General features: G+C 40.4%; 1 protein-coding gene across 20 annotated transcripts in view; it reads left to right on the top strand.

The window, feature by feature from the left end:
* Nucleotides 1-21,117, top strand: part of SETD5 (SET domain containing 5) — a 78,887-nt gene extending 57,770 nt beyond the window's left edge. For 15 of the 20 annotated variants that reach the window (XM_034658703.1, XM_034658702.1, XM_019792804.2 and 12 more), the window contains 8 exons: nucleotides 896-1,025; nucleotides 9,088-9,332; nucleotides 12,301-12,357; nucleotides 14,266-14,736; nucleotides 17,347-17,642; nucleotides 18,510-18,643; nucleotides 19,225-19,313; nucleotides 19,686-21,117. In XM_034658703.1, the coding sequence (XP_034514594.1) occupies nucleotides 896-1,025; nucleotides 9,088-9,332; nucleotides 12,301-12,357; nucleotides 14,266-14,736; nucleotides 17,347-17,642; nucleotides 18,510-18,643; nucleotides 19,225-19,313; nucleotides 19,686-20,294 (2,031 nt within the window). In that variant the 3' untranslated portion in view covers nucleotides 20,295-21,117. Of the gene's footprint in view, nucleotides 1-895; nucleotides 1,026-9,087; nucleotides 9,333-12,300; nucleotides 12,358-14,265; nucleotides 14,737-17,346; nucleotides 17,643-18,509; nucleotides 18,644-19,224; nucleotides 19,314-19,396 lie in introns of all 20 variants that reach the window. The other 5 variants (XM_011216685.3, XM_002929989.4, XM_019792809.2 and 2 more) reach the window with 2 other exon arrangements.
* The last annotated feature ends 1,090 nt before the right edge of the window (nucleotides 21,118-22,207 follow it).

Genomic DNA, 22,207 nt, shown 5'->3' on the forward strand with positions numbered 1-22,207 from the left:
GTTTATCAAAATTCGATCTGTCTTATGTCAGGGCAGGAGAGCCACAGAGTGGTGAGCAACCTACAACTGTGTATCTTAAGAGAACACAATTACAGGTAAGAAATTTTCTCTCTTCCCCAGGATAAATAATCTTATTATCCTAATCTTTGCAGGCTCACTTTCTGACCTAAATTTATATCTCATCATTTAGATTACAAAAAAATGTGACTGATTAGAGAGCTCTTTTTGACTTTTTCCCCTTTTTGATTTCTACAGAAGTTCATTTATTCTGGTGATTTGCATTATTCTTGCCTAATTTAACCAAAGTAGTTAGTAGGGAGAAAAAACTCACAGGTTATTCCATCTGAGAGTAGACCTTTTGGAAGTATTTTGTACCTGTACTGAAGAGCTGTTTATTCTCATCCAGAGTCTTCTGTGAATCTTTTCTACTGTCTCTTCAGACGTCCTCAGCACAGGGCAGACAATTCTTAAGAGATCTTTTATCTTCCTTTGAGGCACTTATTTTACGTACTAATTTTATCCTATATGATCAAAGTCTCTCTCTCAAATGAAAGCTAAGATTTCTTAATCTCTTCCCAGTTACCCCATTCTAAGCAATATGAAAATATGAAAAGTTGAATAGTACACATTTTTTACTGGTTTTGGTTTTGTGATGGGATCTCATTATATATAATCCAGATTTTCTCAATTTTGCCCTGTAGAAGGAATTGATGGGGCAATATTCTAATATGCTGAAACGCAAGACAAAAAATACATGACTGTGGAACTCAATGAGTGTGTTGGAGTGCACCTCTTACCAGTTGATATGTAATGATCTGGTTAATGTATTTAAAATAGCTTTACTAAGTAGTTTTAAATGAGTATTGATAATTCCCTGGTTCTTTTCCCATTGTAGCGCTGGATAAAGCAAGCCTTGGAAGAAGGGATGACTCAAACATCATCTGTACCCCAAGAGACTAGAACTCAGCACCTATACCAAAGTAATGAGAATAGTAACTCTTCTAGTATCTGCAAAGATAATGCAGGTATGTATCTCAAACCTTCCTGAATACATAAGCAATGATTATTTCAGGTCCATCTAAAAAAATTCAGTTTGAGTACTTGAACAGTCTGATACAAAAAAAAAAAGAACATTGTTATCTAAATAGTTACTTTACATCTGTCTTTACAGAGGAAGAGAGAGATCTCAAGTCAGGGAACAGTTTTCCCACGCCGACAAAGAAGGAACTAGACAGTGTACAGATAACAGCAGAAATGGTTATAAAAAGGTTAGATACATTTAAAGTAGTAAGTTTAGGAAATCTGTATCCATGTTTATAAGAGGAAAAATAAGCAAGAAAGATGGGGCACTGTTGGGGAAACAATAAAGATTACATATGATTGAGCTGGGTGGGGCTTGGTTGAAGGGGCAGATGGTGAATGAAGTAAATGAGAAATCCTTAAGATGTTATTGTTTTCAAAAGGGCTTGCACAGGGGCGCCTGGGTGGCACAGCGGTTAAGCGTCTGCCTTCGGCTCAGGGCGTGATCCCGACGTTACGGGATCGAGCCCCCACATCAGGCTCCTCTACTATGAGCCTGCTTCTTCCTCTCCCACTCCCCCTGCTTGTGTTCCCTCTCTCGCTAGCTGTCTCTATCTCTGTCAAATAAATAAATAAAATCTTTAAAAAAAAAAAAAAAAGGGCTTGCACAATTAGTGTAAAATTTTTTAGGGGACATGGCTTTGAATCCAGTATAAAGTCCCTTGTGAGTTTTTAAATGAGAAGGTCCTAAAAAACCATCTGGTCCATTGGTTTTCACAGTAATTCTTACAGGGTAATTTTAATTAAATTGCAGTTTAGAGCACTGGTGCATGAACTTGTGATGCTAACTTATTTTGGCACCAGTCTTTTTACCAAAGTTTCTCCTGCCAATTTCAGCTTAATTGAAAAGTTCTCTGTGATTTCCATAAGTTTATCTGTAAATCAATTTTGTGAATAATATGTAACAAAAATAAAATAAATTAGCTGCTAAAGGTCATGTAAGATCACAGCTAACATGATGTAATATTTCAGATTTTCATAAAAACTACTTCACTGTTTCTGTTCATTGACTTGCTGAGTAAATATGAACTTAAGTAGATTTTTACTAGTAATATCTGCTTTATGTTAAAATTCTATATAGTATGTGGAAAAAAGTAAGCTACTAAAAATACATTTTTTTCAAATTATTAACTTAGTTAATTCTTCTATCTCTAATTTGGATTATACCTTATGAATTTTCACATGTATAACCCCAGGATAATAAAATCCCAGTGTAGAATATCTGGAAGATAAATGATACTATTTATCTTATCTTTATCTTTATTCTTAAAGTATTTTACTCCTTTTCTACATGAAAGATTAGGGAGATATACTCAAACTAGATAAATAAAAAGAAATGCTGATACCAGATTTCCACCAATATTATCAGTTTATTGGAAGCTTTTACGGTATAGTGAGAGTATCACGTAAATGAAATCTTCTATCAAGTATACATACATATGCACATTTGCATTTGTGTTTCTGTATTTGAGGCTGGGAAAGGGAGGTTGTATAGCAGTTCATGTCCTGACTAGCAAAGACTCATAGGCAAAGTGTCTTTGTTACTACATGCCCCAGTTGGAATGGAATTAGGACTATTAGTCACCAACCTTTATTGAATTTTTGCCCTCTTTAGCAGTGTGAAACATTCAAAGGATACACCTTGCCCTTAAGGAGCAACATAACCAGAAGGAAAATACTTAATTAAACTAAGCAGTAGTCAAATGAACAACTTAGTATATTGCTGCAAGTTAGTGTAGATCCTGAGGGATTTTTATTTGCTAGTTATGTTTTTTCAGAAAGACCAAAGAGGTAATTAATCAAGAAAGGGAAATGGTGGTGCCTGGGTGGCTTAGTTGGTTAAGCACCAGACTCTTAATTTTGGCTCAGGTCATGATCTCAGGGTTGTGGGCCCAAGCCCACATCAGGTTCTGTGCTGGACGTGGAGCCTGCTTAAGATTCTCTCATTCTCTCTCTCTCTCCCCCCCTCCCCCCCCACCTCTGGGGGTGGGGAAAGAAAGGGAAATGGATTGATACAGTAGAAAGAATCCAATGGACCTGAATTTGAAGACCAGCTCTACCCATTACTAAGTACATGAGGTTGGGCAAGTTACTAAGCAACTCTGATCCTCCTCTGTATCTCTTTTATAGAACTTACATGTATCTCTTTTATAGAACTTATATGAGATTAATAAGTTAAATAATGTATGTAAAGTGCTTAGTGTGTTATCGAACCCATAATAGGAATTATTACTAACATTATTCTACACAAAATACTCTTTCTTGTCGAGCATTTATGAAATATTTACAGAAATTAGATACTAGGGTACATTAAAGATTCTAAGTTCTTAAAATCTGAAGTTGTATAGAAATAAAAAATAAAATTAACTCTTCAGGAAGGAGAGGGCTTAATGTTCATTGTTTATAAATGGTGTAGATATGTACCTAGGGAAGTCTAATCACCTGAAAAACTTTGATTTAATAAGAGTTCAGTAAAACCGCTGGATAGAAGGTACATAGCAAAAAATTAATAGCATTTATGTACTAAGAAAATGAAAATTTTTTCATTACCGAGCTTAACAAAACTAAGAAGTCGCCTAGGAATAACCATAGTGGGACATGTGGAGTAAACCATTGCTGAGAAATACGTTTAAAGTGTTGAGGAAATGAAGATAAAGTCTATATTCCTTAATTGAAATTTTAACTATAATATCACCACCACCCCACACCCCCGGCAGCTTCATATAGTTCCCATTGAACTAGTTCATTTTGGAATTTGATTAAATGAAGTTTATCTAAACATAAAAGGATTCCCACTCACTCGCTTTCTCTCTCTCAAAAACAAAACAAAATAAAACTAGTTTCTAATATGAAGCTGGAAGCTAGTAATTAAATTAGAACAGTACTGGTGCCTGAGAGAGAGTGTGGGGAGTGGGGGGGGGGTAGAATAGCCAGAAACAGGTCTTAAGTAAATGAAATATTTGCTGAAATTATTCTGGAATTTTTACTTGCTCTGGGGATTGAAAAGAATTAGATCCTTGCCAAAGCAAGTTCTAGGCACATTCAAATATTTTTTTGTAAAAGTCAATCTTGAATAAAGTTTCTGTGTCTATATTATCTCTGAGTTAGTAGAGGAAAAGTCTATTGAGAGGAAGGATTTGCAATAAAAATGACATCAATATCCCTACTACTAGCAGTTTGGTAAGGTTTAACATAGTGCATTAAAAAGGCTAATGCTCCGGGTTGCCTGGCTGGCTCAGTCAGTAGAGCATGTGACTCTTGATCTCAGAGTCAGGAGTTCCAGCCCCCACATTGGGGTCCGAGATGACTGCTTAACCTCGTCGTTGTTCTGTTAGGTATCTGTTCTACAGAAATAAATGTAGACTAAGAGGTTTTGTATAAAGTACTAGTTGCAGAATTAATCATAACTGCAAAAATATAGAGAATAAAAAGGATTTCGAGCATAAAGGAATGGTAAAATTTATTTGCTATGTTCACATGCTTTTGGATGCACATAGCATACTATATGCATATCTAGCAAAAGACAAGTATATTATGACCAAATGAAATTTCTACTACAAATACAAGGATGGTTTAGTATTTGTAAAATTATTCATATAAAATTTATTAGCAGGCCAAATGGAGGAGGGTAGTAATAGTAGTAAATATGAATTTAATGATAAATCTAGTAAAATAAGATACCTATGACTTTTTATTTTTAAGATTTTATTTAGAGAGTAGAGAGCACAAGCAGGAGGAGGAGCAGAGGGAGAGGGAGAGAGAACCTCAGGCCGACTCTGTGTTGAGTGTGAAGCCCTGTGCAGGGCTCGAGCTCATGACCTTAGAGGAAACCAAAAGTCAGACACTTAACCGACTGAGCCCCACCTATGATCTTTTTTTAAATCTGTCTGAAAAATAGTTGCCAGTTATGCTTAATGGTGAAAACTATTTACATTAAACCTTAAAGTGTATTATAAAGTACACCAAAACTAAATTAATTCTGTATACTAAATTATATTTCAGTTAAAAAATAATAAATTGTCAAGATGGGTTGTCATATTATCCCACTCTTAAATTATTTAACAGTGTCTAGAATTATTAGCCAATGTGATTACCAAAAAAAAAAAAAATCTATGAGATAAAAGTACAGGTAGGGGCGCCTGGGTGGCTCAGTCATTAAGCGTCTGCCTTTGGCTCAGGGCGTGATCCCAGAGTCCTGGGATCGAGCCCCACATCAGGCTCCTCCACTGGGAGCCTGCTTCTTCCTCTCCCACTCCCCCTGCTTGTGTTCCCTCTCTCGCTGGCTGTCTCTCTTTCTCTCAAATAAATAAATAAAATCTTTAAAAAAAAACAAAAAAAAAATACAGGTGAAGAGGATGTGTGTGTTATCATTGTGTACCAATAATATGCTTTCTCTACCTAGAAAAGCCAAGTGATTTAACTAAAAACTGGTAGCTGGATACAAAAATATATAAACATTTCCTTAGATGTTAAAAACAACATGTAGAGGGGCACCTGGGTGGCTCAGTTGGTTAGGCAGCTGACTCTTGATTTCAGCTCAAGTCATGATCTCAGGGTCCTGGAATCAAGCCCTCATTTGGGCTCTGCGCTCAGCAGGGAGTCTGCTTGAGGATTCTCTCCTCTCCGCGTCTTCCTCTCCCCTTCCCCCACTCTCAATCGTGTGTGCTCTCTCAAATAAATAAATCTTTAAAAAAAAAAAAAAACCCATGCAGAGAGTAACACAAAGGGAGAAATACATGTAATACACAGTGGTAACAAAAACTAGAGAATGTGGGAAAGTAACCCTAATTAGAAATGTGACAAATTAGGGTGCCTGAGTGGCTCAGTCAGTCAGTTAAGCATCTGACTTTGGCTTAGGACATGATCTCAGGGTCTTGGGATGGAGCCCCAAGTCTGGCTCCCTGTTCAGCAGGGAGTCTGCTTGTCCCTGTGCCCCTCCCCTGCTCTCACTCGCTCGCTCTCACTCTCTCATAAATAAGTGAATGAATGAATGAGTGAGTGAAAGAAATGTGACAGAGCTATATGAAAAGGGATAAACAAAGGCATGAGTAGCTGAAAGATTGTGCCATGGTGCTGAGTGAGAATTCTTCCTCGATTACTCATGAATTTAATACAATACCAATCAAAATTCTGACTTTGGGGAGAGGAGAGTATTGTCAGCATGGTGAATGATTTCAACAGTTCACTGACAGGAACAAGTATGCTAGAATAGCCAAAATATTTTGGGCAGCTAGAGGAGAATAAGTGGAATTACCCAAAAGGTTTTATTAAAACGGATGTCAATATTGATGGTGTTTAGACAGCAGGTGTACAAAACTAAACCCGGTTTGTGTAAGAATATAATAGGATAAATGTCATATTTCAAATCAATGGAGAATTATAATTCTGTAATTATAAAAGATTTTGGAAGAGCATAACTGTTTAACATGGGAAAAGGGCAGATAATTACTACCTTCTACTGACATATGTTTTGAGTTAAAGTAAATATGGAGATAAAGTGAGAATAGGCCAGTATTTTTTTTTTTAAGATTTTATTTGTCAGAGAGAGAGAACATAAGCAGAGGGAGCTGCGGGCTCTCCGCTGAGCAAGGAGCCCAGTGTGCGACTCATTCCCAGGACCCTGGGATCATGGCCTGAGCCGGAAGCAGATGCTTACCCATGTGGGTGGTGGCAGATGCTTGTTACTATGTGTTTCTGAGTGAAAATGGTAGGTTATTGAAATGTGTTATTTAGACAAGAGTCAATAAGGCCATGTCAAAATAAAGGTCTAGATGAAAATGCACCAGGATATTAGCAGTGCATTAATTTGTAGGTATGGTTTCAAGTTTTGTGTTTGCTTATGTGGATGTTTGTTTATATAATTTTGTGAATTTTTGAGTAAAGATGAAAAATTATATAAGACTTGAAAAAAAATTGTAAATACAGTGTTATTGTTAGAAAAAAGACAAATGACCACTGGCCCATCACCTTCCGTCAGGACAGACATCAGGTCTATTTTGTTGAATATGATACCATAATAAGAACTCAATAAATATGTTTTATGTGAATGACCTATAAGTTGATTTGGAAGTGGTAGGGTTCACCTGTACTTTCTAACTTCTCTAGAGTGAGTTTCATTACTTACCTAATTTCCTTTAGTATTTAGTGTTGGATCTGGCAGTATAGCAGTATATTGTTGTTTTTTTTTAAGATTTACTCTCAAAGTACATTAAAAAGTGTTCTAAACGTGTCATGAATCACATGTTTTTTATACCTATCCACCTTTCAAAGGAGAAAAGAAAGAAAGCTTAGTTTCTGAAAAACAAGAAAAATATGAATATACTTCCAATCTAGGAAAATAAAAAATTCTCACATATCAGAAAGAAAAAAAAGCCTGTCCAGTATTTTTTGCATTTATTCTTCTCTCCATTTGCACATCTGTTAGCCTAGTTCAGTGCCTCATAACTCTGTTAACTACTTTATTAACTCCAAACAGTCTCCCACTGTCATCCTAACTATTACTGCCAGAGTAATCATCCTGAAGCATAACTCTTATCATGCCTTCTGTCCCAAAACTTGTCCTTGAAGGCCTGGGATAAATGCTACTCCTTCCACTAAGCCTTGGGGATATATTTTAACATAATGTTTAAGAACATAAATGAGGGGCACCTGCGTGGCTCAGTCGGTTAAGCGTCTGCCTACCTGCAGCTCAGGTCATGATCCTGGGGTCTTGGGATCCAACCCCGAGTTGGGCTCCCTGCTCAGCAGGGAGCCTGCTTCTTCCTCTCCTCCCTGCTTGTGCTGTCACTATCGCTGTCACTATCTTTGTCTCTCTCTCTCTCAAATAAAATCTTTAAAAAAAATAGAATGTAAATAAAACTAAATCAAATTCCTCATCTTTAAAATGGATTTATACAGTTGTTCGTATTAAATCTGATAATTCGCATAAAGTACATAGAATAGCGCCTGGTATATAATAAGCACTTAAAAGTATAATTATTTTTTTAAGATTTTATTTTTAAGTATTAATCTCTACAGCCAGTGTGGGGCTTGAACTCAGGACCCCAAGATCAAGAGTTGCAAAGCATAAGTATTTTTTTACGAACACATAGCAGCATGATCACCTCTGTTGAGATTCTTTAACTTATATTAAACACGTTTTACGTATGTTTTCTCATCCTCACAAATTGTAAATCCCTTTAAATAGAATATATGGTGACCTTCTCCCCTCACATACCTAATTCAGTGGTTTCCGTATAGTAAGTATTAAGTAAATAAATATCTTTTAACTGTAAATGAATAAAAGTAGGTTTTTCCTCTGAGAAAGTTAGATAGGTGCTTTGACCCAAGCGGTCATTAAAATATATAGGGTTGTAATTTCCTTTATAAGTGGACCCAAGAACTATAAGAAGTGTAGGCTATTCCAATCAGAAAAGGAGTACCAGCCTCATTTTTGAAAATGGTTGGGAGAAATTTTTGTAAAAACCATTTCCTACTTTGAAGTACTCTAAAACTAGGGGCCAGATATATAGGTCAGGTAATCATGTGTAACTCTTTCCTACTAAAGCACAACATTATAGAAAGAACTGCCAAAAAATGGTAAAAATACATAAAAGAAGATAAAAGAAGTATGGAGTTAACATTTTAGAAACTTGAGCTGGTGACCTGGCATTTAAGTAGAGGGTGATTTTAATAAAGTGACACGGAACTGAGATTTTTAGAACTCAATGTAAAAAATTTTTTAAAAATTATATTTCCCCCTGGAAGAGATTAGATTCATTCCAGAGATCAGTCATGAGAAGTGTCAGGTTCATCTGGTGATTCTCTGGGCAATAGAGAATTTTGAGAATTACTTAAGTGTGGGAATTAAAGAGTTCTTTGGGCTTTGGGTTTGATTGTGGGAGATACCAGTGGGATGAGGCAGAAGAGGAATTAAGAGCCATTGTGGGCTAGAGATTAATGGCTTTACTGTAGAGCCTCTCTTTAAGCTGTGGTTTCAACCTCTCATCCAAGCTTTGTATTTCACAGACTTGTTGAGCCCATTAAAGAAATGGAAGTCTCGCTATCTGATGGAGCAGAATGTCACCAAGTTACTGCGGCCTCTTTCTCCAGTCACACCACCCCCTCCCAATCCAGGCTCAAAGAGCCCCCCACTGACCACACCTGGCCCATCTCACCCAGAAGAGGAGTGTCGAAATGGATACAGCCTCATGTTCTCACCAATCACGTCTCTTACTACTGCTAGTCGCTGCAATACTCCTCTGCAGTTTGAGGTGATTTGGGTTTGCTTATTGGGAGTGCTGAATATGAAAATTATCATTTGCCCCTCCTCATTTCAACTATAATATCATTCCAAATATTTCTTGACCATGTTCCTACCAGTCTCAGCAAGAGAATTGGAAACCTCAGCGTCGGTGTGACCTGTTACCTGGTAGCCTCTCATCTTCCTAAAAGTCCCCATACTTCCCCAAAAAGGAATAGTTCTGCCATGGATGACATTGATCTGTTTTTGCATGCAATCCATCAGTCTCCGTAACTGTAGTAAGCATGCTACATCTCCATCTTTGTGTTTACTGCGTACCTTGGTTAAAATAGGTCTCTAGCTGCTTAGTAACCACTAATGATACCAGCCTGAGAGCTCAGATTATACAGATTGATTGTCTTTCTTTCTAGGCCTTTAAATGAGTGAATTATCGTTCCCTGTTGTTTTGTATTCTTGTTGTGGCCTCAGTGAACAGAGATTTAGAAAGCTTTGGGGTATGGTTTGTGGCAAATGAGGGTTTTTTTCCTACTCCAGGTTACTTTCCCTTCTTACAATGTGTTAGAAATGAAAAGTAGAGGCTAACAACATGTATTTGTAAGAGACATTTACTACATTTCACTCTATGGATTAAGTTAGAAATGTATATCTTAGCTGTTGGAACAGTTAATTCTGAATCACATTCTTGTGTTCATGTGTGGATGACAGCAGGTTTACTGAATAGAATCCTTATGTATAAAAAAAAATGAATCTATTGCGTGTTGCTTTGATTTGAAATTCATTAAACAGTCTCTTTCTTCCTTCTTAAAAAAAAATTGCTCTGATCACTAAACACTTAACTCTGCCCCTAGCTTGTAACTTCTCCAGATGTGTTCTTTCATAAAGGTGAATGCTTTAACCAATGCCTTCCTACCTATTCAGCCCTTATGAGAGCATAGGGATTAAAAATACCCAGATTTCTGAATGGCTAACTCAGAAGGAGGTAGCTAGCAACCTTGAAAGCAGGAAATAGCTATGTTCTATACCTGAACTAAACTGTATTAATTACTTTGGGAGCAAACCTCTTTGGCAAGGGGATGGCACGGAAGCAAGGGGGAACCTTCCTGGTTACATTTGATTTATAGAGAAGTTACTCTTTACCAAATTCACTGTGGCATTCTTGTTAGCTATACAGTAAAGCACCTGATTCGGCCTTACTAACTTGGTCTAATTACCTTGATTTTTCAGTTAGCAGGTAGGGTTTAATAGTAAAATTTCATAGAATATTCACCCTGGAGCACAGCAAATTGTAAGCATAGGATTTCATACTTTATCGTTGCAGATTTTATTATAATTAAGAAGGTGAAATTGCAGAAATTAGAAGGTACATCACCTTCCAGGACAGTTAAATTGAGCGTTCGGTGCATTTCCTAATACCATGTAGTATTTTGGATAACTGAAACACTGTGCGAGGATAAGGTGTTTTTATTTATTTATTTTACAAATCAAAGATCAGTTTAGTGATCCATAGTGTAAACATAATGTTAGAATACTGGTAATAAAAGAAAATATATTAAATAGCTCATCCGTTCAAAAAGTCTAATGCCTATTTTCACTGTTTCAGTCTCGTGATTTAACTAAGGAAATTTAACCTTTCTTGTCAATAAAACAAGCTTCACCATCCTGACCATCTTTATCACCATTTTAACTGCCATGCTCTTTCCTATATTCTGGTATAGGAAGCCTTATTTCCATCCAAGACTATGACACAGAGAAATACTGAAAAGGTAAAGATCAGTTTGGTTGGGGAAGAATCTTTTTTAAAGGAAAAAGGTCCTCCCAGTGAAAAATGTCTCCAGTGCTAAGGGAAGGAATTGAGGAGAACATGTAGTTCAAGATTGTAAGGGAGGAGGAAGCATCAAGGAAAAGGAGTAAAAAGCAACTTCGGGAGGGCACACTTAATTAACCCTTCCTTTCCACCAGAATAAGCCTTCCCTTCTCTTCCTGGCCCAGTGTCTACACACTACCCAGCCCACCAAATAAAATTAATAGCCTCATTACACCTCCCGTGGAATGGGTCTGCTCCCAACATTAGGAGCCCTCTCCTTCCCTTCCCCCTAGTACTTCGAATCTATGTCATAACTACCACCATCTTTCTGTCCACTTATTACCCTTCAGATCTTCCATCAGAGTTCACTGTCCAGTTCCTGTATAATTGCTATGGGAGTGCTGCCTCAGGTGAAAGCTCTAAGGGGAATCCTGTTTAAGATGCAGAGACTTGAAATGTTCCCCTCTGCTTTCCTCCCCCCACTCTGTTCCCAAAAGTACAAGGGATTTTAATATCAGAGAACATTGGTAGGTAGGGGTGTTCAGATCCAGGTAGATTATGCCATAAGCCATCTAGCCTATGAGCTAGATTGTATTCTGTCTCCTATAACTCTTATTCAGGAGGAGCTGGCCATCTCCTTAGCCCTCTCAGCCCCAGCATGCTCAGCACTTTCCCTGGACAGTGGTGACAAGCCTGAACCACACAGGAGAATGAAGAAATATGACTTTCAGAAGGAGGTGTGGGATAAGAGAAAAAGATTCCCCGATGGAGGAATAAGTGGTAGGGTGCCCATCAGTAATAAATACTATAGGCTGCTCAACTGTCATCAGATGTAGAACAGAATTTCAAATGAAATTATAGTGTACAGTTTCACCAATCTAAACTTTTTTCTGTTATCTGCTTAAGATGTTTACTTATAGCATGAAACATTATAAACAGTTTATCCCTGAATGCTTTCAAGGACACCAGGAAGCATTTTTAACCAGTTGTTCCGTCCATTGAGATGAATTCTGCAGTTAAACATTTCCCCTGTGCATTCTTTCCCTCCCCCTGCCCCCACCACAAAAAGTTGTGGCTAACCATCTATGCTTGCTTTTACTTTATTTTTTTGTTTGTTTTGTTTTGCTTCTTGACTTCGGATAGATGAATAACAAGATGCTTTTCCCTCCTCTAGAACATATCCTCCCCTGAGAGTTCCCCTGCGAATAGGCCCGAGTCCCTGTCACCCGAGGTAGTTATCACACCATCTCAATCACACTTGGAGGCTGAGAGTGAGTGTGCATGAGTGTGTGGGAGGGCTGGGGGGTCTGAATGAATGGGGCAGTAGGCTGAAGAGCAACCAGTCAGTCGCTGTAAGTTGAATGAATCTTCCCATGTGTGACTGGATCACTCAGAACTTTCAATGTAGATGGAGGAAAATGAAGGGGTGTGTGTGTGTGTGTGTGTGTGGTGGTGGTGGTGGTGGTGGTGGTGGTGGGGTTTGTTGTTTGGGGGAGGGGGTGGCTGAAGAGTTCTTTTAAAGAATAGAATCTGGAAGTCAAGTTTAAAGCAAGCTGAAGATGTGGTGGGAGCCTTGGTAAAGAAAGTAACAAATAAGGTGTGTTCGTTAAATAAGGAAAGTTGAAATCAAAAGTTGGTAGGAGCTATCTTTTGATATTTATTATCTTGGGCTGATAAAGGAGCAGTTTATACTGGAAAAGTTAGGCAGTGATTTATGTCTTGTTTCAGGGTTAATCTGACAGCTCTGTTTAACTGGATGTTTGGGGCTTTGGTTGATAGATTGAACAGCTTGTTTAGAAAGGGAGAGTCCTGCCTCTCTGCTTTCTGTTTTCTTTATAGCTCCTTCCTGGGTATACAAGGAAACTAAGTCAGCCCATGGCTTCTGGGACACAGGCCTTCCTTCTGAAGTAGTGGAGATGTGGTTGCATACAAGTGGTATCTCTTGGGATATCCCGTTGAGTGTTTTTCTCAGGCACCCTACTGCTCTGAAGATGTTAAATTCAGATCTTAGTGCTAGAGTTTCTTAACTGTTAAAAGATTTGGACACATGTAGTAATGATTAACACTGAATCCACGTGGAGCCTTTTTCCTCTTGAAGAGAAAGCTGTAGTCTCTCATAACCTTTCAGAAATTAAATGAACTATTAACTCTACCCCTTTTCCAGTTAAAAAATTAGTGCCAAACTTAGTGATAGTGGATAAAATTCTGAATCAGAATTTTATAGATCAGTGTGAAACTGAAAAAAGTTGTATTCTAGTGTACTAGAGGTTTTCTGGGTGTTTTTTATTCTTGTAAGAAAATCGTGGTGTGACATTTGGACTTTTGGTACCATTCTTTCTAGAGAGTTAGTAATAGTTGACCTAGTGGTGGAAAATCTTGGTGTTGGGAGGTAATGATAACCAAAGTATAGATGTGGTTTAGTTTTTATACAATTCAGCATTTCGAATGCTCTGCAGTGTTGGGCATTAGTGGTCTTGTGGTATGTGTACATACATCAGAGGATAAAGAATTGAGTGGCCAGAAAGTTTTATGAGAAGCACACATAATTAATAGTGAAAGTGAGTAAAGAACTGGTTGTTTGATGTCTTTAACTAATACCATTCTCCTTTACTAAACCAGTAACTTAAATACTTGACTTTCTACTTACTACTTTCTTTCCCTTTTTCCCTCCTCCCACCTTCCATCAGTATTAAATACAAATGAATAACACCAGAAGCCAGTTATCTTAAGACACCAGTCTCACCTCTGTAGCATACATGGGGCTCAGGTAAATCCCTGATTATACTTCTAGTCCCTTAATGTAGTACAAGGTGACTCAGCAAACCTGATGAAAGGCTAAGCGGGCAAAATAGTCATATTTGGCCAATTGTTTAATTCTGATTTTCCCAGGCTTCTCATCCAGAAAACTTTAAAGCAATTTGTGAAAGGCCGGCATTCTGTAGTAATCTGGCCTGTATATACTATTGCTCCAGGGGACTTTTACAGATGTTAATGGCTTTCTTTCTTGTACTTCCATCCCTCTTACCCCATCCCTCTTACCTTTCACCCCTGCCCCTCTCACTTCCCTTCCTTTCTGCCCTTTGACTTTTTCCTTCCCCTGCCTCCTCCTCCATGTCTCTGTTGATTTTTATTCTTTCAGCTTTGTCACCGGAAGGACCTGGACTTGACAAAAGTAGGCTACCTTGACTCCAACACTAACAGCTGTGCTGACAGACCTTCCCTGATCAACTCAGGTCCTTCTGACCTGGCTCCTCATCCCTCTGTCGGGCCCCCCTCTGAGACTGGCTTTCCAAGTAGGAGTGGAGATGGACATCAGACCCTTGCAAGGAACTCGGACCAGGCATTTCGGACAGAGTTTAACTTAATGTACGCCTACTCCCCATTGAACGCTATGCCTCGAGCAGATGGATTATATCGAGGGTCTCCCCTAGTAGGGGATAGGAAGCCTTTACATTTGGACGGGGGATATTGTTCCCCTGCAGAAGGGTTTCCCAGCAGATATGAACATAGTTTTATGAAAGACCTCTCTCGTGGATCCGTATCACCTGGTGGTGAAAGGGCTTGTGAAGGAGTCCCGTCTGCCCCCCAGAACCCACCGCAGAGGAAAAAGGTAAGTGTTCTGCCTTATATGGGCCCTTTTGAAGAATATTAACTAAGCAATTCAGTAGGTATTTATTGAGTTAACCACCATGTATTCAGCACCATTCTCCATGTGAGGAAAACAAAGAGACATATAAGACATGATCTCTGCCGTGTCCAGTGAGAGACAAGACTGTTTTGTTTTAAAGATTTTATTTATTTGAGAGACCAGGGGCGCGGGGTACCATGAGCAAAGGGAGGGACAGAGGGAGAAGGAGAAGCAGATTCTCCACTGAGGAGGGAGCCAGATATGGGGCTCAATCCCAGGACCCTGGGATCATGACCTGAGCCGAAGGCAGACACTTAACCGATTGAGCAACTCCGGCGCCGCTGTTTTGTTCTGTTTTGTTTTTTAAGACAGGACTGTTTTTAATACAATTTAATGAATGTTAGAAATATTCAGCAAATTTAAATGCCTGCCATGTATGTGCTGTATACATGCTATGCAATCAAAGGATAGAACAATGAAAAAGAATAATGCTAATTACTTGTATTATTTAGCACTTCCCATGTGTTAAGCTTTTCCTTATGCATTATATCCTCACCGTAATCCTGTAAGATGGGTAATTTCCCATTTTGCAGATGAGGAAGCTAAGGCAAGTTGAGTGACTTGCCTGTGGTTACATAGCTAGTAAATGGAAGAGCCAGGACACTGCCCAGGTCTGATTCCAGATTTCATGCTCTTATTGCCACTATGCTATATATTGCTTCCTAAGTTCTGCCCTAACGGAGCTTACAGCAAGGGAGAGTGAGGTAAGCAGATAATTATACTAATAAGTAATTAATTACAGTGGCAGTGGATGCTCCAAAGGAGTTGTTCAGATATAGTAAGAACACCCAAGCCACAACCTGGCCTAGTCATGTGTGTGGAGGGTACACTGAGAGCAAACAAGAGGCTCCTAGCTAGTTTGAGAGGTGGTAGAGCGAGATGACAGGTCACTCACTGATTTAGCTGATTTCATATGGTAAGTAGGAAGCCGTCTGCCAACAAACAAGGGGAAGGATGTTACGGAAGAGGGAGCAGAACTCAGCTGTGTGCCACTCCATTGAGTGGGCAGCAGGGATGCGGTGTGGTTGAAAACAGTTGAATGTAGTATCTGGTGAAAGATGGGGAGAGTATGGAAAGAGATGGTGGAACAGGGCCAGGCCATAGATTGCTGGCTAACAGGTTGGGACTTAACTTGTAAGTAGTGCCTGTTCATGTGCTTTTTATGGCAGTGGATTTCAGCTGGGGGCATTTGAAAAATCATGGGAGTATTTTGGGTTGCCACGGCAACTCCCATTTATTGTGCAGAGCTAGAGATGTTAAATGTTCTGTGTGACTGTCTTACACAATTGCAGAATATCTGTAGTAGTCTCATTGAAATGTAGCCTAGTGACTTTTGATACTTGCATTTCAATGAAATACATTGCCAGAATTTATTATTATTAATTCTTTTTCCAAGATTGTGTATGGAAAATGCATACACAAGATGGTACTACTTTGCATTTTGGTTATATTTTACATTTGAACAGAAAAATGAGAGCCCTAAGGGAGTAGAAGGCAGAAACACTGGCAGATAATTTGGAATAAGATAGCAGTGGGTTTAAAAGACTGTTGTGTGAACAGCATTGATCATCAGGAGCAAAAATTAAAACGTCTTTGGATTTCTGATTCATTATTATGTACAGCAGTGATTGTGAAATCATGATTTGTTATTTGAGAATTGTTGAGCGTCTGCTGTCAGGTTCTGTGCTGCATTTTAAAGATAAAAAGCCATAAAATTTTGGTCTTTGCCCTCGTAGAACATACAGTTTAGTGGAGGAAAATCAAGACACTGTAACAGGTTGATAGCCAGTGTAGGCAGTGTGCTGTAACAGCAAAGAGGAGGTGTACTGGGCGGGCCAGGGAGGAAGGCTCTGTTTTTTGGCAATCAAGAGAGAATGAGGCAGAATTGGGGAAAAGTTTCCCAGTGTACATTTCCTAGACTAGCTTGCTACAATATGAACTGCAAATCATTCTTTCTCTTTTTACACCGGTTTCCCTGTGTAAGACAGAAGCAGTAATAAATCCCTGCATGCGTCTTGAAAAATTGAACACATCGAAGAATCCTGAAGTGTTGGCTTTTTCTTTTGATTTTTTCTTGTCTGTCTCTTTTTTTTCTTTTTTAAAAAACAACTGACTCTGGGGATTCTTAGGGATTGGGAAAGAGCTGTTAGATCACCTAGAAGGCTTTTTCAAACTACACAGCTCCCAACACCCCTTTCCCTTTTCTAGGTGTAGCAAACAACTGATAGCATGCTTCTGTTACTGGGTCACTGTGATCTCAGTTTTCTGAAGGCAGAAAAAAGGTTGAGGTCTGCTGGTGAACACTGTTCTTCAAAAATGTCATCTCCCAGGGTATTTTCTTCTTACCAATTTCTGACTAAGTATGTAGCTGTGCTCAGATCTCTCACATCTGAAGGAAGGGTTGCTAGTGTTGGTGCCTGCTTTATTTGCATGGCAGGCTAGTGGTTTATGAGGGTTCCCATCTTCTTTCCCTGTTGTTAGTGATCCACTGACAATGTCTAGCTAGAGTTCTCTATCTTGTTTCCCTCCCAGGTATCCCTGCTGGAGTACCGCAAACGGAAACAAGAAGCCAAGGAGAATTCTGGTGGGGGAGGTGACTCTGCACAGAGCAAAATCAAGTCTGCAGGAGCTGGGCAAGGCAGCAGTAACTCACTTTCTGACACTGGTGCCCATGGTGTGCAGGGATCCTCAACCCGAACCCCATCTTCCCCTCACAAAAAATTCTCCCCATCTCATTCCTCTATGTCCCATATGGAGGCGGTAAGCCCATCAGATTCCAGAGGCACTTCATCTCACTGCAGACCTCAAGAGAATATCAGCAGTAGGTGGTAAGTTTATGTTTGATGCTGAAATAATTAAATTCAAAAGGGAGGTATACATCTAGAATCATTCCCAGTTTTACTTAAAATGTATGTGAACACTTACCTGAGAAAGGAAGCCAACAGTGCCATCTATGCTGTGCAGCTGATTTAATAGTATCAGCCACAACCCCTCCCCCACCCCCTCAGCTTTACAGAAGCAAAGAGTTGCCACCAAACCTGCAGAACAACACTTTGGACGCCATGTAGTTGTGGACACAGATGAGCTGTTTTATTTGCTGGGCACTAACACTGCCTCTTCTATTTTTTCATTTCGTATGAAAGGTAAGTCAGGAGTTCAGCTCAGTTCCACTTAAATTACAACCGAAGTCTCAGTTGCACACAGCTAGCAGAAAAGATAAGACATATTCTGAAAGGACTTGTCTGGTTTAGGGGAGACCACAAGTAGATAAATAACATTGTAAGTAAATAATAAATAGTAGCAAGTGTTGAGCATCAGATGAGAGAAATCAAGAGTGAGGCTGTTTGGGGATCTTGAACTGAAGCAGTGAAGTCTAGGAAAGAAGAGACCTGACTCAAATGAGTAATATTTCTTAATCTATAGAGCATTTATTAAATTACTACTATGTGCCAGGCACATGACTTCACAGAAGAGAAAAATTTAGCATTTCAGTTAAATGCAGACATCTTTAAATTCCTTTTTTCTATAGTTTAAGGCAGAGAAAATGCCTTGTTTTAAATTGGTCCTGAAGAAAATAATGTCTAGGAGGATGTTGTAAGGGAATGCATTGTACAGCCTTTGTCAGAGCTTCATTTGTTCCAGACTCTTGACTCTGAAGTCCTGTGGCATAAATTTGCATCCTGTTCCCTTTATAGGATGGTTCCCACGTCAGTGGAACGACTCCGAGAAGGAGGGAGCATCCCCAAGGTTCTCCGAAGCAGTGTAAGGGTGGCCCAAAAAGGAGAGCCTTCTCCCACGTGGGAGAGTAACATCACAGAGAAAGACTCAGGTGAGCCCATGGTCTTCTGCTACCAGCCAGGTTTAGGGACGCATGAGCCAGGCTCTACACAGTGCTCACCAAATGCTGGACTGAGGTGAGTCAGTTTCTTATGCAGTTGGGCTGCACTGGAGGGAAGGTTCCAGTTCAGTCTTGTTGCCACTCTTCTGGGCTACAGCATTCTTAAGATCTTGCATCCACCAAGTGTTCTCTTTCTCTATCCCTTCCTCCTTTTCTCTCTCTCTTCCCCTCTCTCTACCTCTCTGTCCCCCTCTTTCTCTCTCTCCCTTCCTCTCTCCCTCTCCCTCTCTCTCCCTTTTTCCCAAGAGATAACTTTCTGTAACTCTTCTCTGCAAAGGCCTGGAAATCCATTTTGATGAAGGATGAAGAGAAAGGAGGAGATAGGAATCAGATCAGGCATTTAAAACATCACCTATAATTAACCACTCCTTTTGCCCCTCTGACATGGTGCACTCACCTGATTTGTCAGAAAGAAAGCAGCGTGGGTTGGTGATACTCTTGGTGATTTGAATGAACAATGGCTATTTCTCACTTATTCTAGGAAGCCAAGTTGGTTTTCTTTTATCTTCCAGACCCTACGGATGGAGAAGGCCCAGAGACACTGAGCTCAGCACTCTCTAAAGGAGCAGCCGTTTACAGCCCTTCCAGATACAGCTACCAGGTGAGACAAGAAATTGCTCATCTCTGGGCATAGGAGTATATTCTGGGTTCCAAATATTTGGTGATCCTGGCCATCCTTTGCAGTTGAGATGCCGTCTTTGCATATAGTTTCAGCAGCCGTGGAAATAAGTCATCGTCTGCTCACCTTCAGGTAATAAATCATGCCAGAAAAATAAATAAAGTGATCAGAGACAGCCATTTTACTGTCTTTGGTATCCTAAAAAGAACAAATGGTTAAGAAGAAGAAGAAGATGGAGAAGAAGAAGAAGATGGAGAAGAAGACAAAGTAGGGTATTTTAAATATTCACAAGCCTAAATGGCTTAAATAGGGACTTTTTCACCTCCTTATGCTTTTCCTCCCGACTCTTTCTAGCTCCTGCAGTGTGATAGTCCACGGACAGAATCACAAAGCCTCCTTCAGCAGAGTTCCTCCCCCTTTAGAGGACATCCCACCCAATCTCCAGGATACAGTTATCGAACTACTGCACTGAGACCTGGAAATCCCCCCTCTCACGGTTCTTCAGAATCTTCCCTCTCTTCTACGTCCTATTCCAGCCCCGCCCACCCTGTATCCACAGACTCGTTGGCCCCATTTACGGGGACACCAGGGTATTATAGCAGCCAGCCACATTCTGGAAACAGCACTGGCAGCAATCTTCCAAGGAGGAGCTGCCCTTCTAGTGCTGCTAGCCCTACCCCACAGGGCCCCTCAGACTCGCCGACCTCAGACTCGGTCTCCCAGTCCAGCACAGGAACTCTGAGTTCCACCTCCTTCCCTCAGAACTCTAGGTCGTCATTGCCATCAGACTTACGGACTATCAGTCTGCCCAGTGCTGGGCAGTCCACTGCCTACCAGGCCTCCAGGGTATCTGCGGTTTCCAATTCACAGCACTACCCACACCGTGGGAGTGGGGGTGTGCACCAGTACCGACTCCAGCCGCTGCAAGGGTCAGGAGTCAAGACTCAGACAGGACTTTCCTAGGGCTTCTGGATTTGGGCAAACAGAACTGAATGAGCCCATAGCTGCTTCCTTCCAGCTGCCTCTGGAACCTAGGCCGAGCATTTTGCTGGGGAAGAGGGTACAAGGTGCCAGAGGACTGGGTCTGGTCGACAAGAAACGAGACTTGTGGTCGCGACTGGCTCTGGCCTTGGAGAAAGATATAAATCTTGTCTGAAGCAGAGACTATAAAGAAGTTTCTCCCTGCTGTTAAGGGTACATTGTTGACAAGCAAATGGTGTTCCGGTTAGTAACGGTTCTAAGTGCAATGAGTCGTGTTGAAGCCTCTGTCTCCCGTCCTTGCCTGTAGCCTGTAGTCACTTGTGCAGTGGGGACATCTTTTTACACACACACACACACACACACACACCCTCCCCCCCCCCCAAAAAAAGTTTCCTTTTCAAAGGAAAAAAGTGAAAAGAGCCAATCTCAAAGCCCCAAGCCATCTGAGTAGTATTAGGGTTTTTATGCACTTAAGAAGAAAGGTAGGTATGGAAATGTTCGCCCTGTGACAACCATTCCAAAAGCAGGTATCTGGCCGAGATGTGTCCACCAAGAATACTCCCTACCTTCGTCATAAAATCACCGAGAAATAGGCAGGGATAGCAAAACTTGGAATGTGCTCTGGCTGAGGGGTGCCTGGCTCTCTGAAGAAGAGCTCCTGGTCAACTTTTGATGATTCAGGAGCAGATGATCGTAGTAGATTGTCTGAGCCCCCAGCTGTTCCCACCCCTCTCCCCTCCCCAAGCTGTTTCACAGCTCAGTAACCCAGAAAGGAAGTAGGCAAAGAAAAGAGAAATGAGATGGGCCAATTGCATTACAACTCATCAGCTGTTGGCAATAAATTTGATTAGTAAGGATCCCAAATGTTTTGGGAATTCTTGAATTTTATTTTTTCTACTCCCAGTTAATCAGGAGTTGACGATCCCGTGAATAGGACCACCTCCGTGATTAGGGAGCACGCACTTGTGACTGCAGGGTAAGAGTGGAAAGATACGTTTGTGGAGTAGCACCGACAGGACTGTGATTGTGTGTGGGCATGTCCCACATTTCTTTGGGGGATGCTTATTTGAGTGGCCCAGGTGAGAGAGTTATAAAGCCACCCACACACCTAACACTGTTCTGGATGAGAGACGCGAGCAGACTGGCTTCTCCCCATCAGTGCATTGTGCCTGTTGTACACCCCTGGAGGAGCCCTGGAGCCTGCCCAGGTGGGGTACACAATCTTTTTAAATTCCATACGGTTGCCAGCTTATTTCTTTCACTTGTTTACTGTAATATCCGGCGTGTTTTTATTTATCTAATTTTGTATTCAGTTATAACCATGGTAGGGGTAGCAAATATATGACAGGTGTAATCCCTGGTGCTGCAGTGGACCTTACTTCTTTTCTTTTGGACAAGATAATACTGTGAGTCTCCCTCCTTCCTTCCATTTTGTTTTCTTCTTTTTTTCCCCCAGCCTCTTGCATCCCCTTCTTTTCTACCCTCTCCTACAACTATCATATGCACAGTCTTCTCTCTTTGTGTGTGACTGTTACAAAATTTCACTTTTTCAAAATTGAAATCAGGTGTTTGCTCAAATGAGGGGAGATTTTTTTTTTTTTTTTAATGCTGAAACCTCAGCAGAATACTTTTCTTTTTGTTGTTTCCCCCACAAACCCATCAGTCTGGGAGAGCGTTGGGAGTGGAAATCATGTTGCCTGGGATGCTGGTTTCTTTGTATATTATATAAAACGTATGTAAATGTCTCTCCATTTGGGCTGGGGTTTGCATTCTCTCCTTGGCTAAAGCCAAGGGGAGAAGCCAGCGGGCAGGCGGCCCTCACCCTGCCTGGCACGTGCAGAGACCCCAGCCACTCTGTGTGGGCAGGGTGCTGTCAAGACCAGACCTCTTGGGGG

This window comes from Ailuropoda melanoleuca, chromosome 4, assembly GCF_002007445.2.
Source record: "Ailuropoda melanoleuca isolate Jingjing chromosome 4, ASM200744v2, whole genome shotgun sequence".
NCBI lineage: Eukaryota > Metazoa > Chordata > Mammalia > Carnivora > Ursidae > Ailuropoda > Ailuropoda melanoleuca.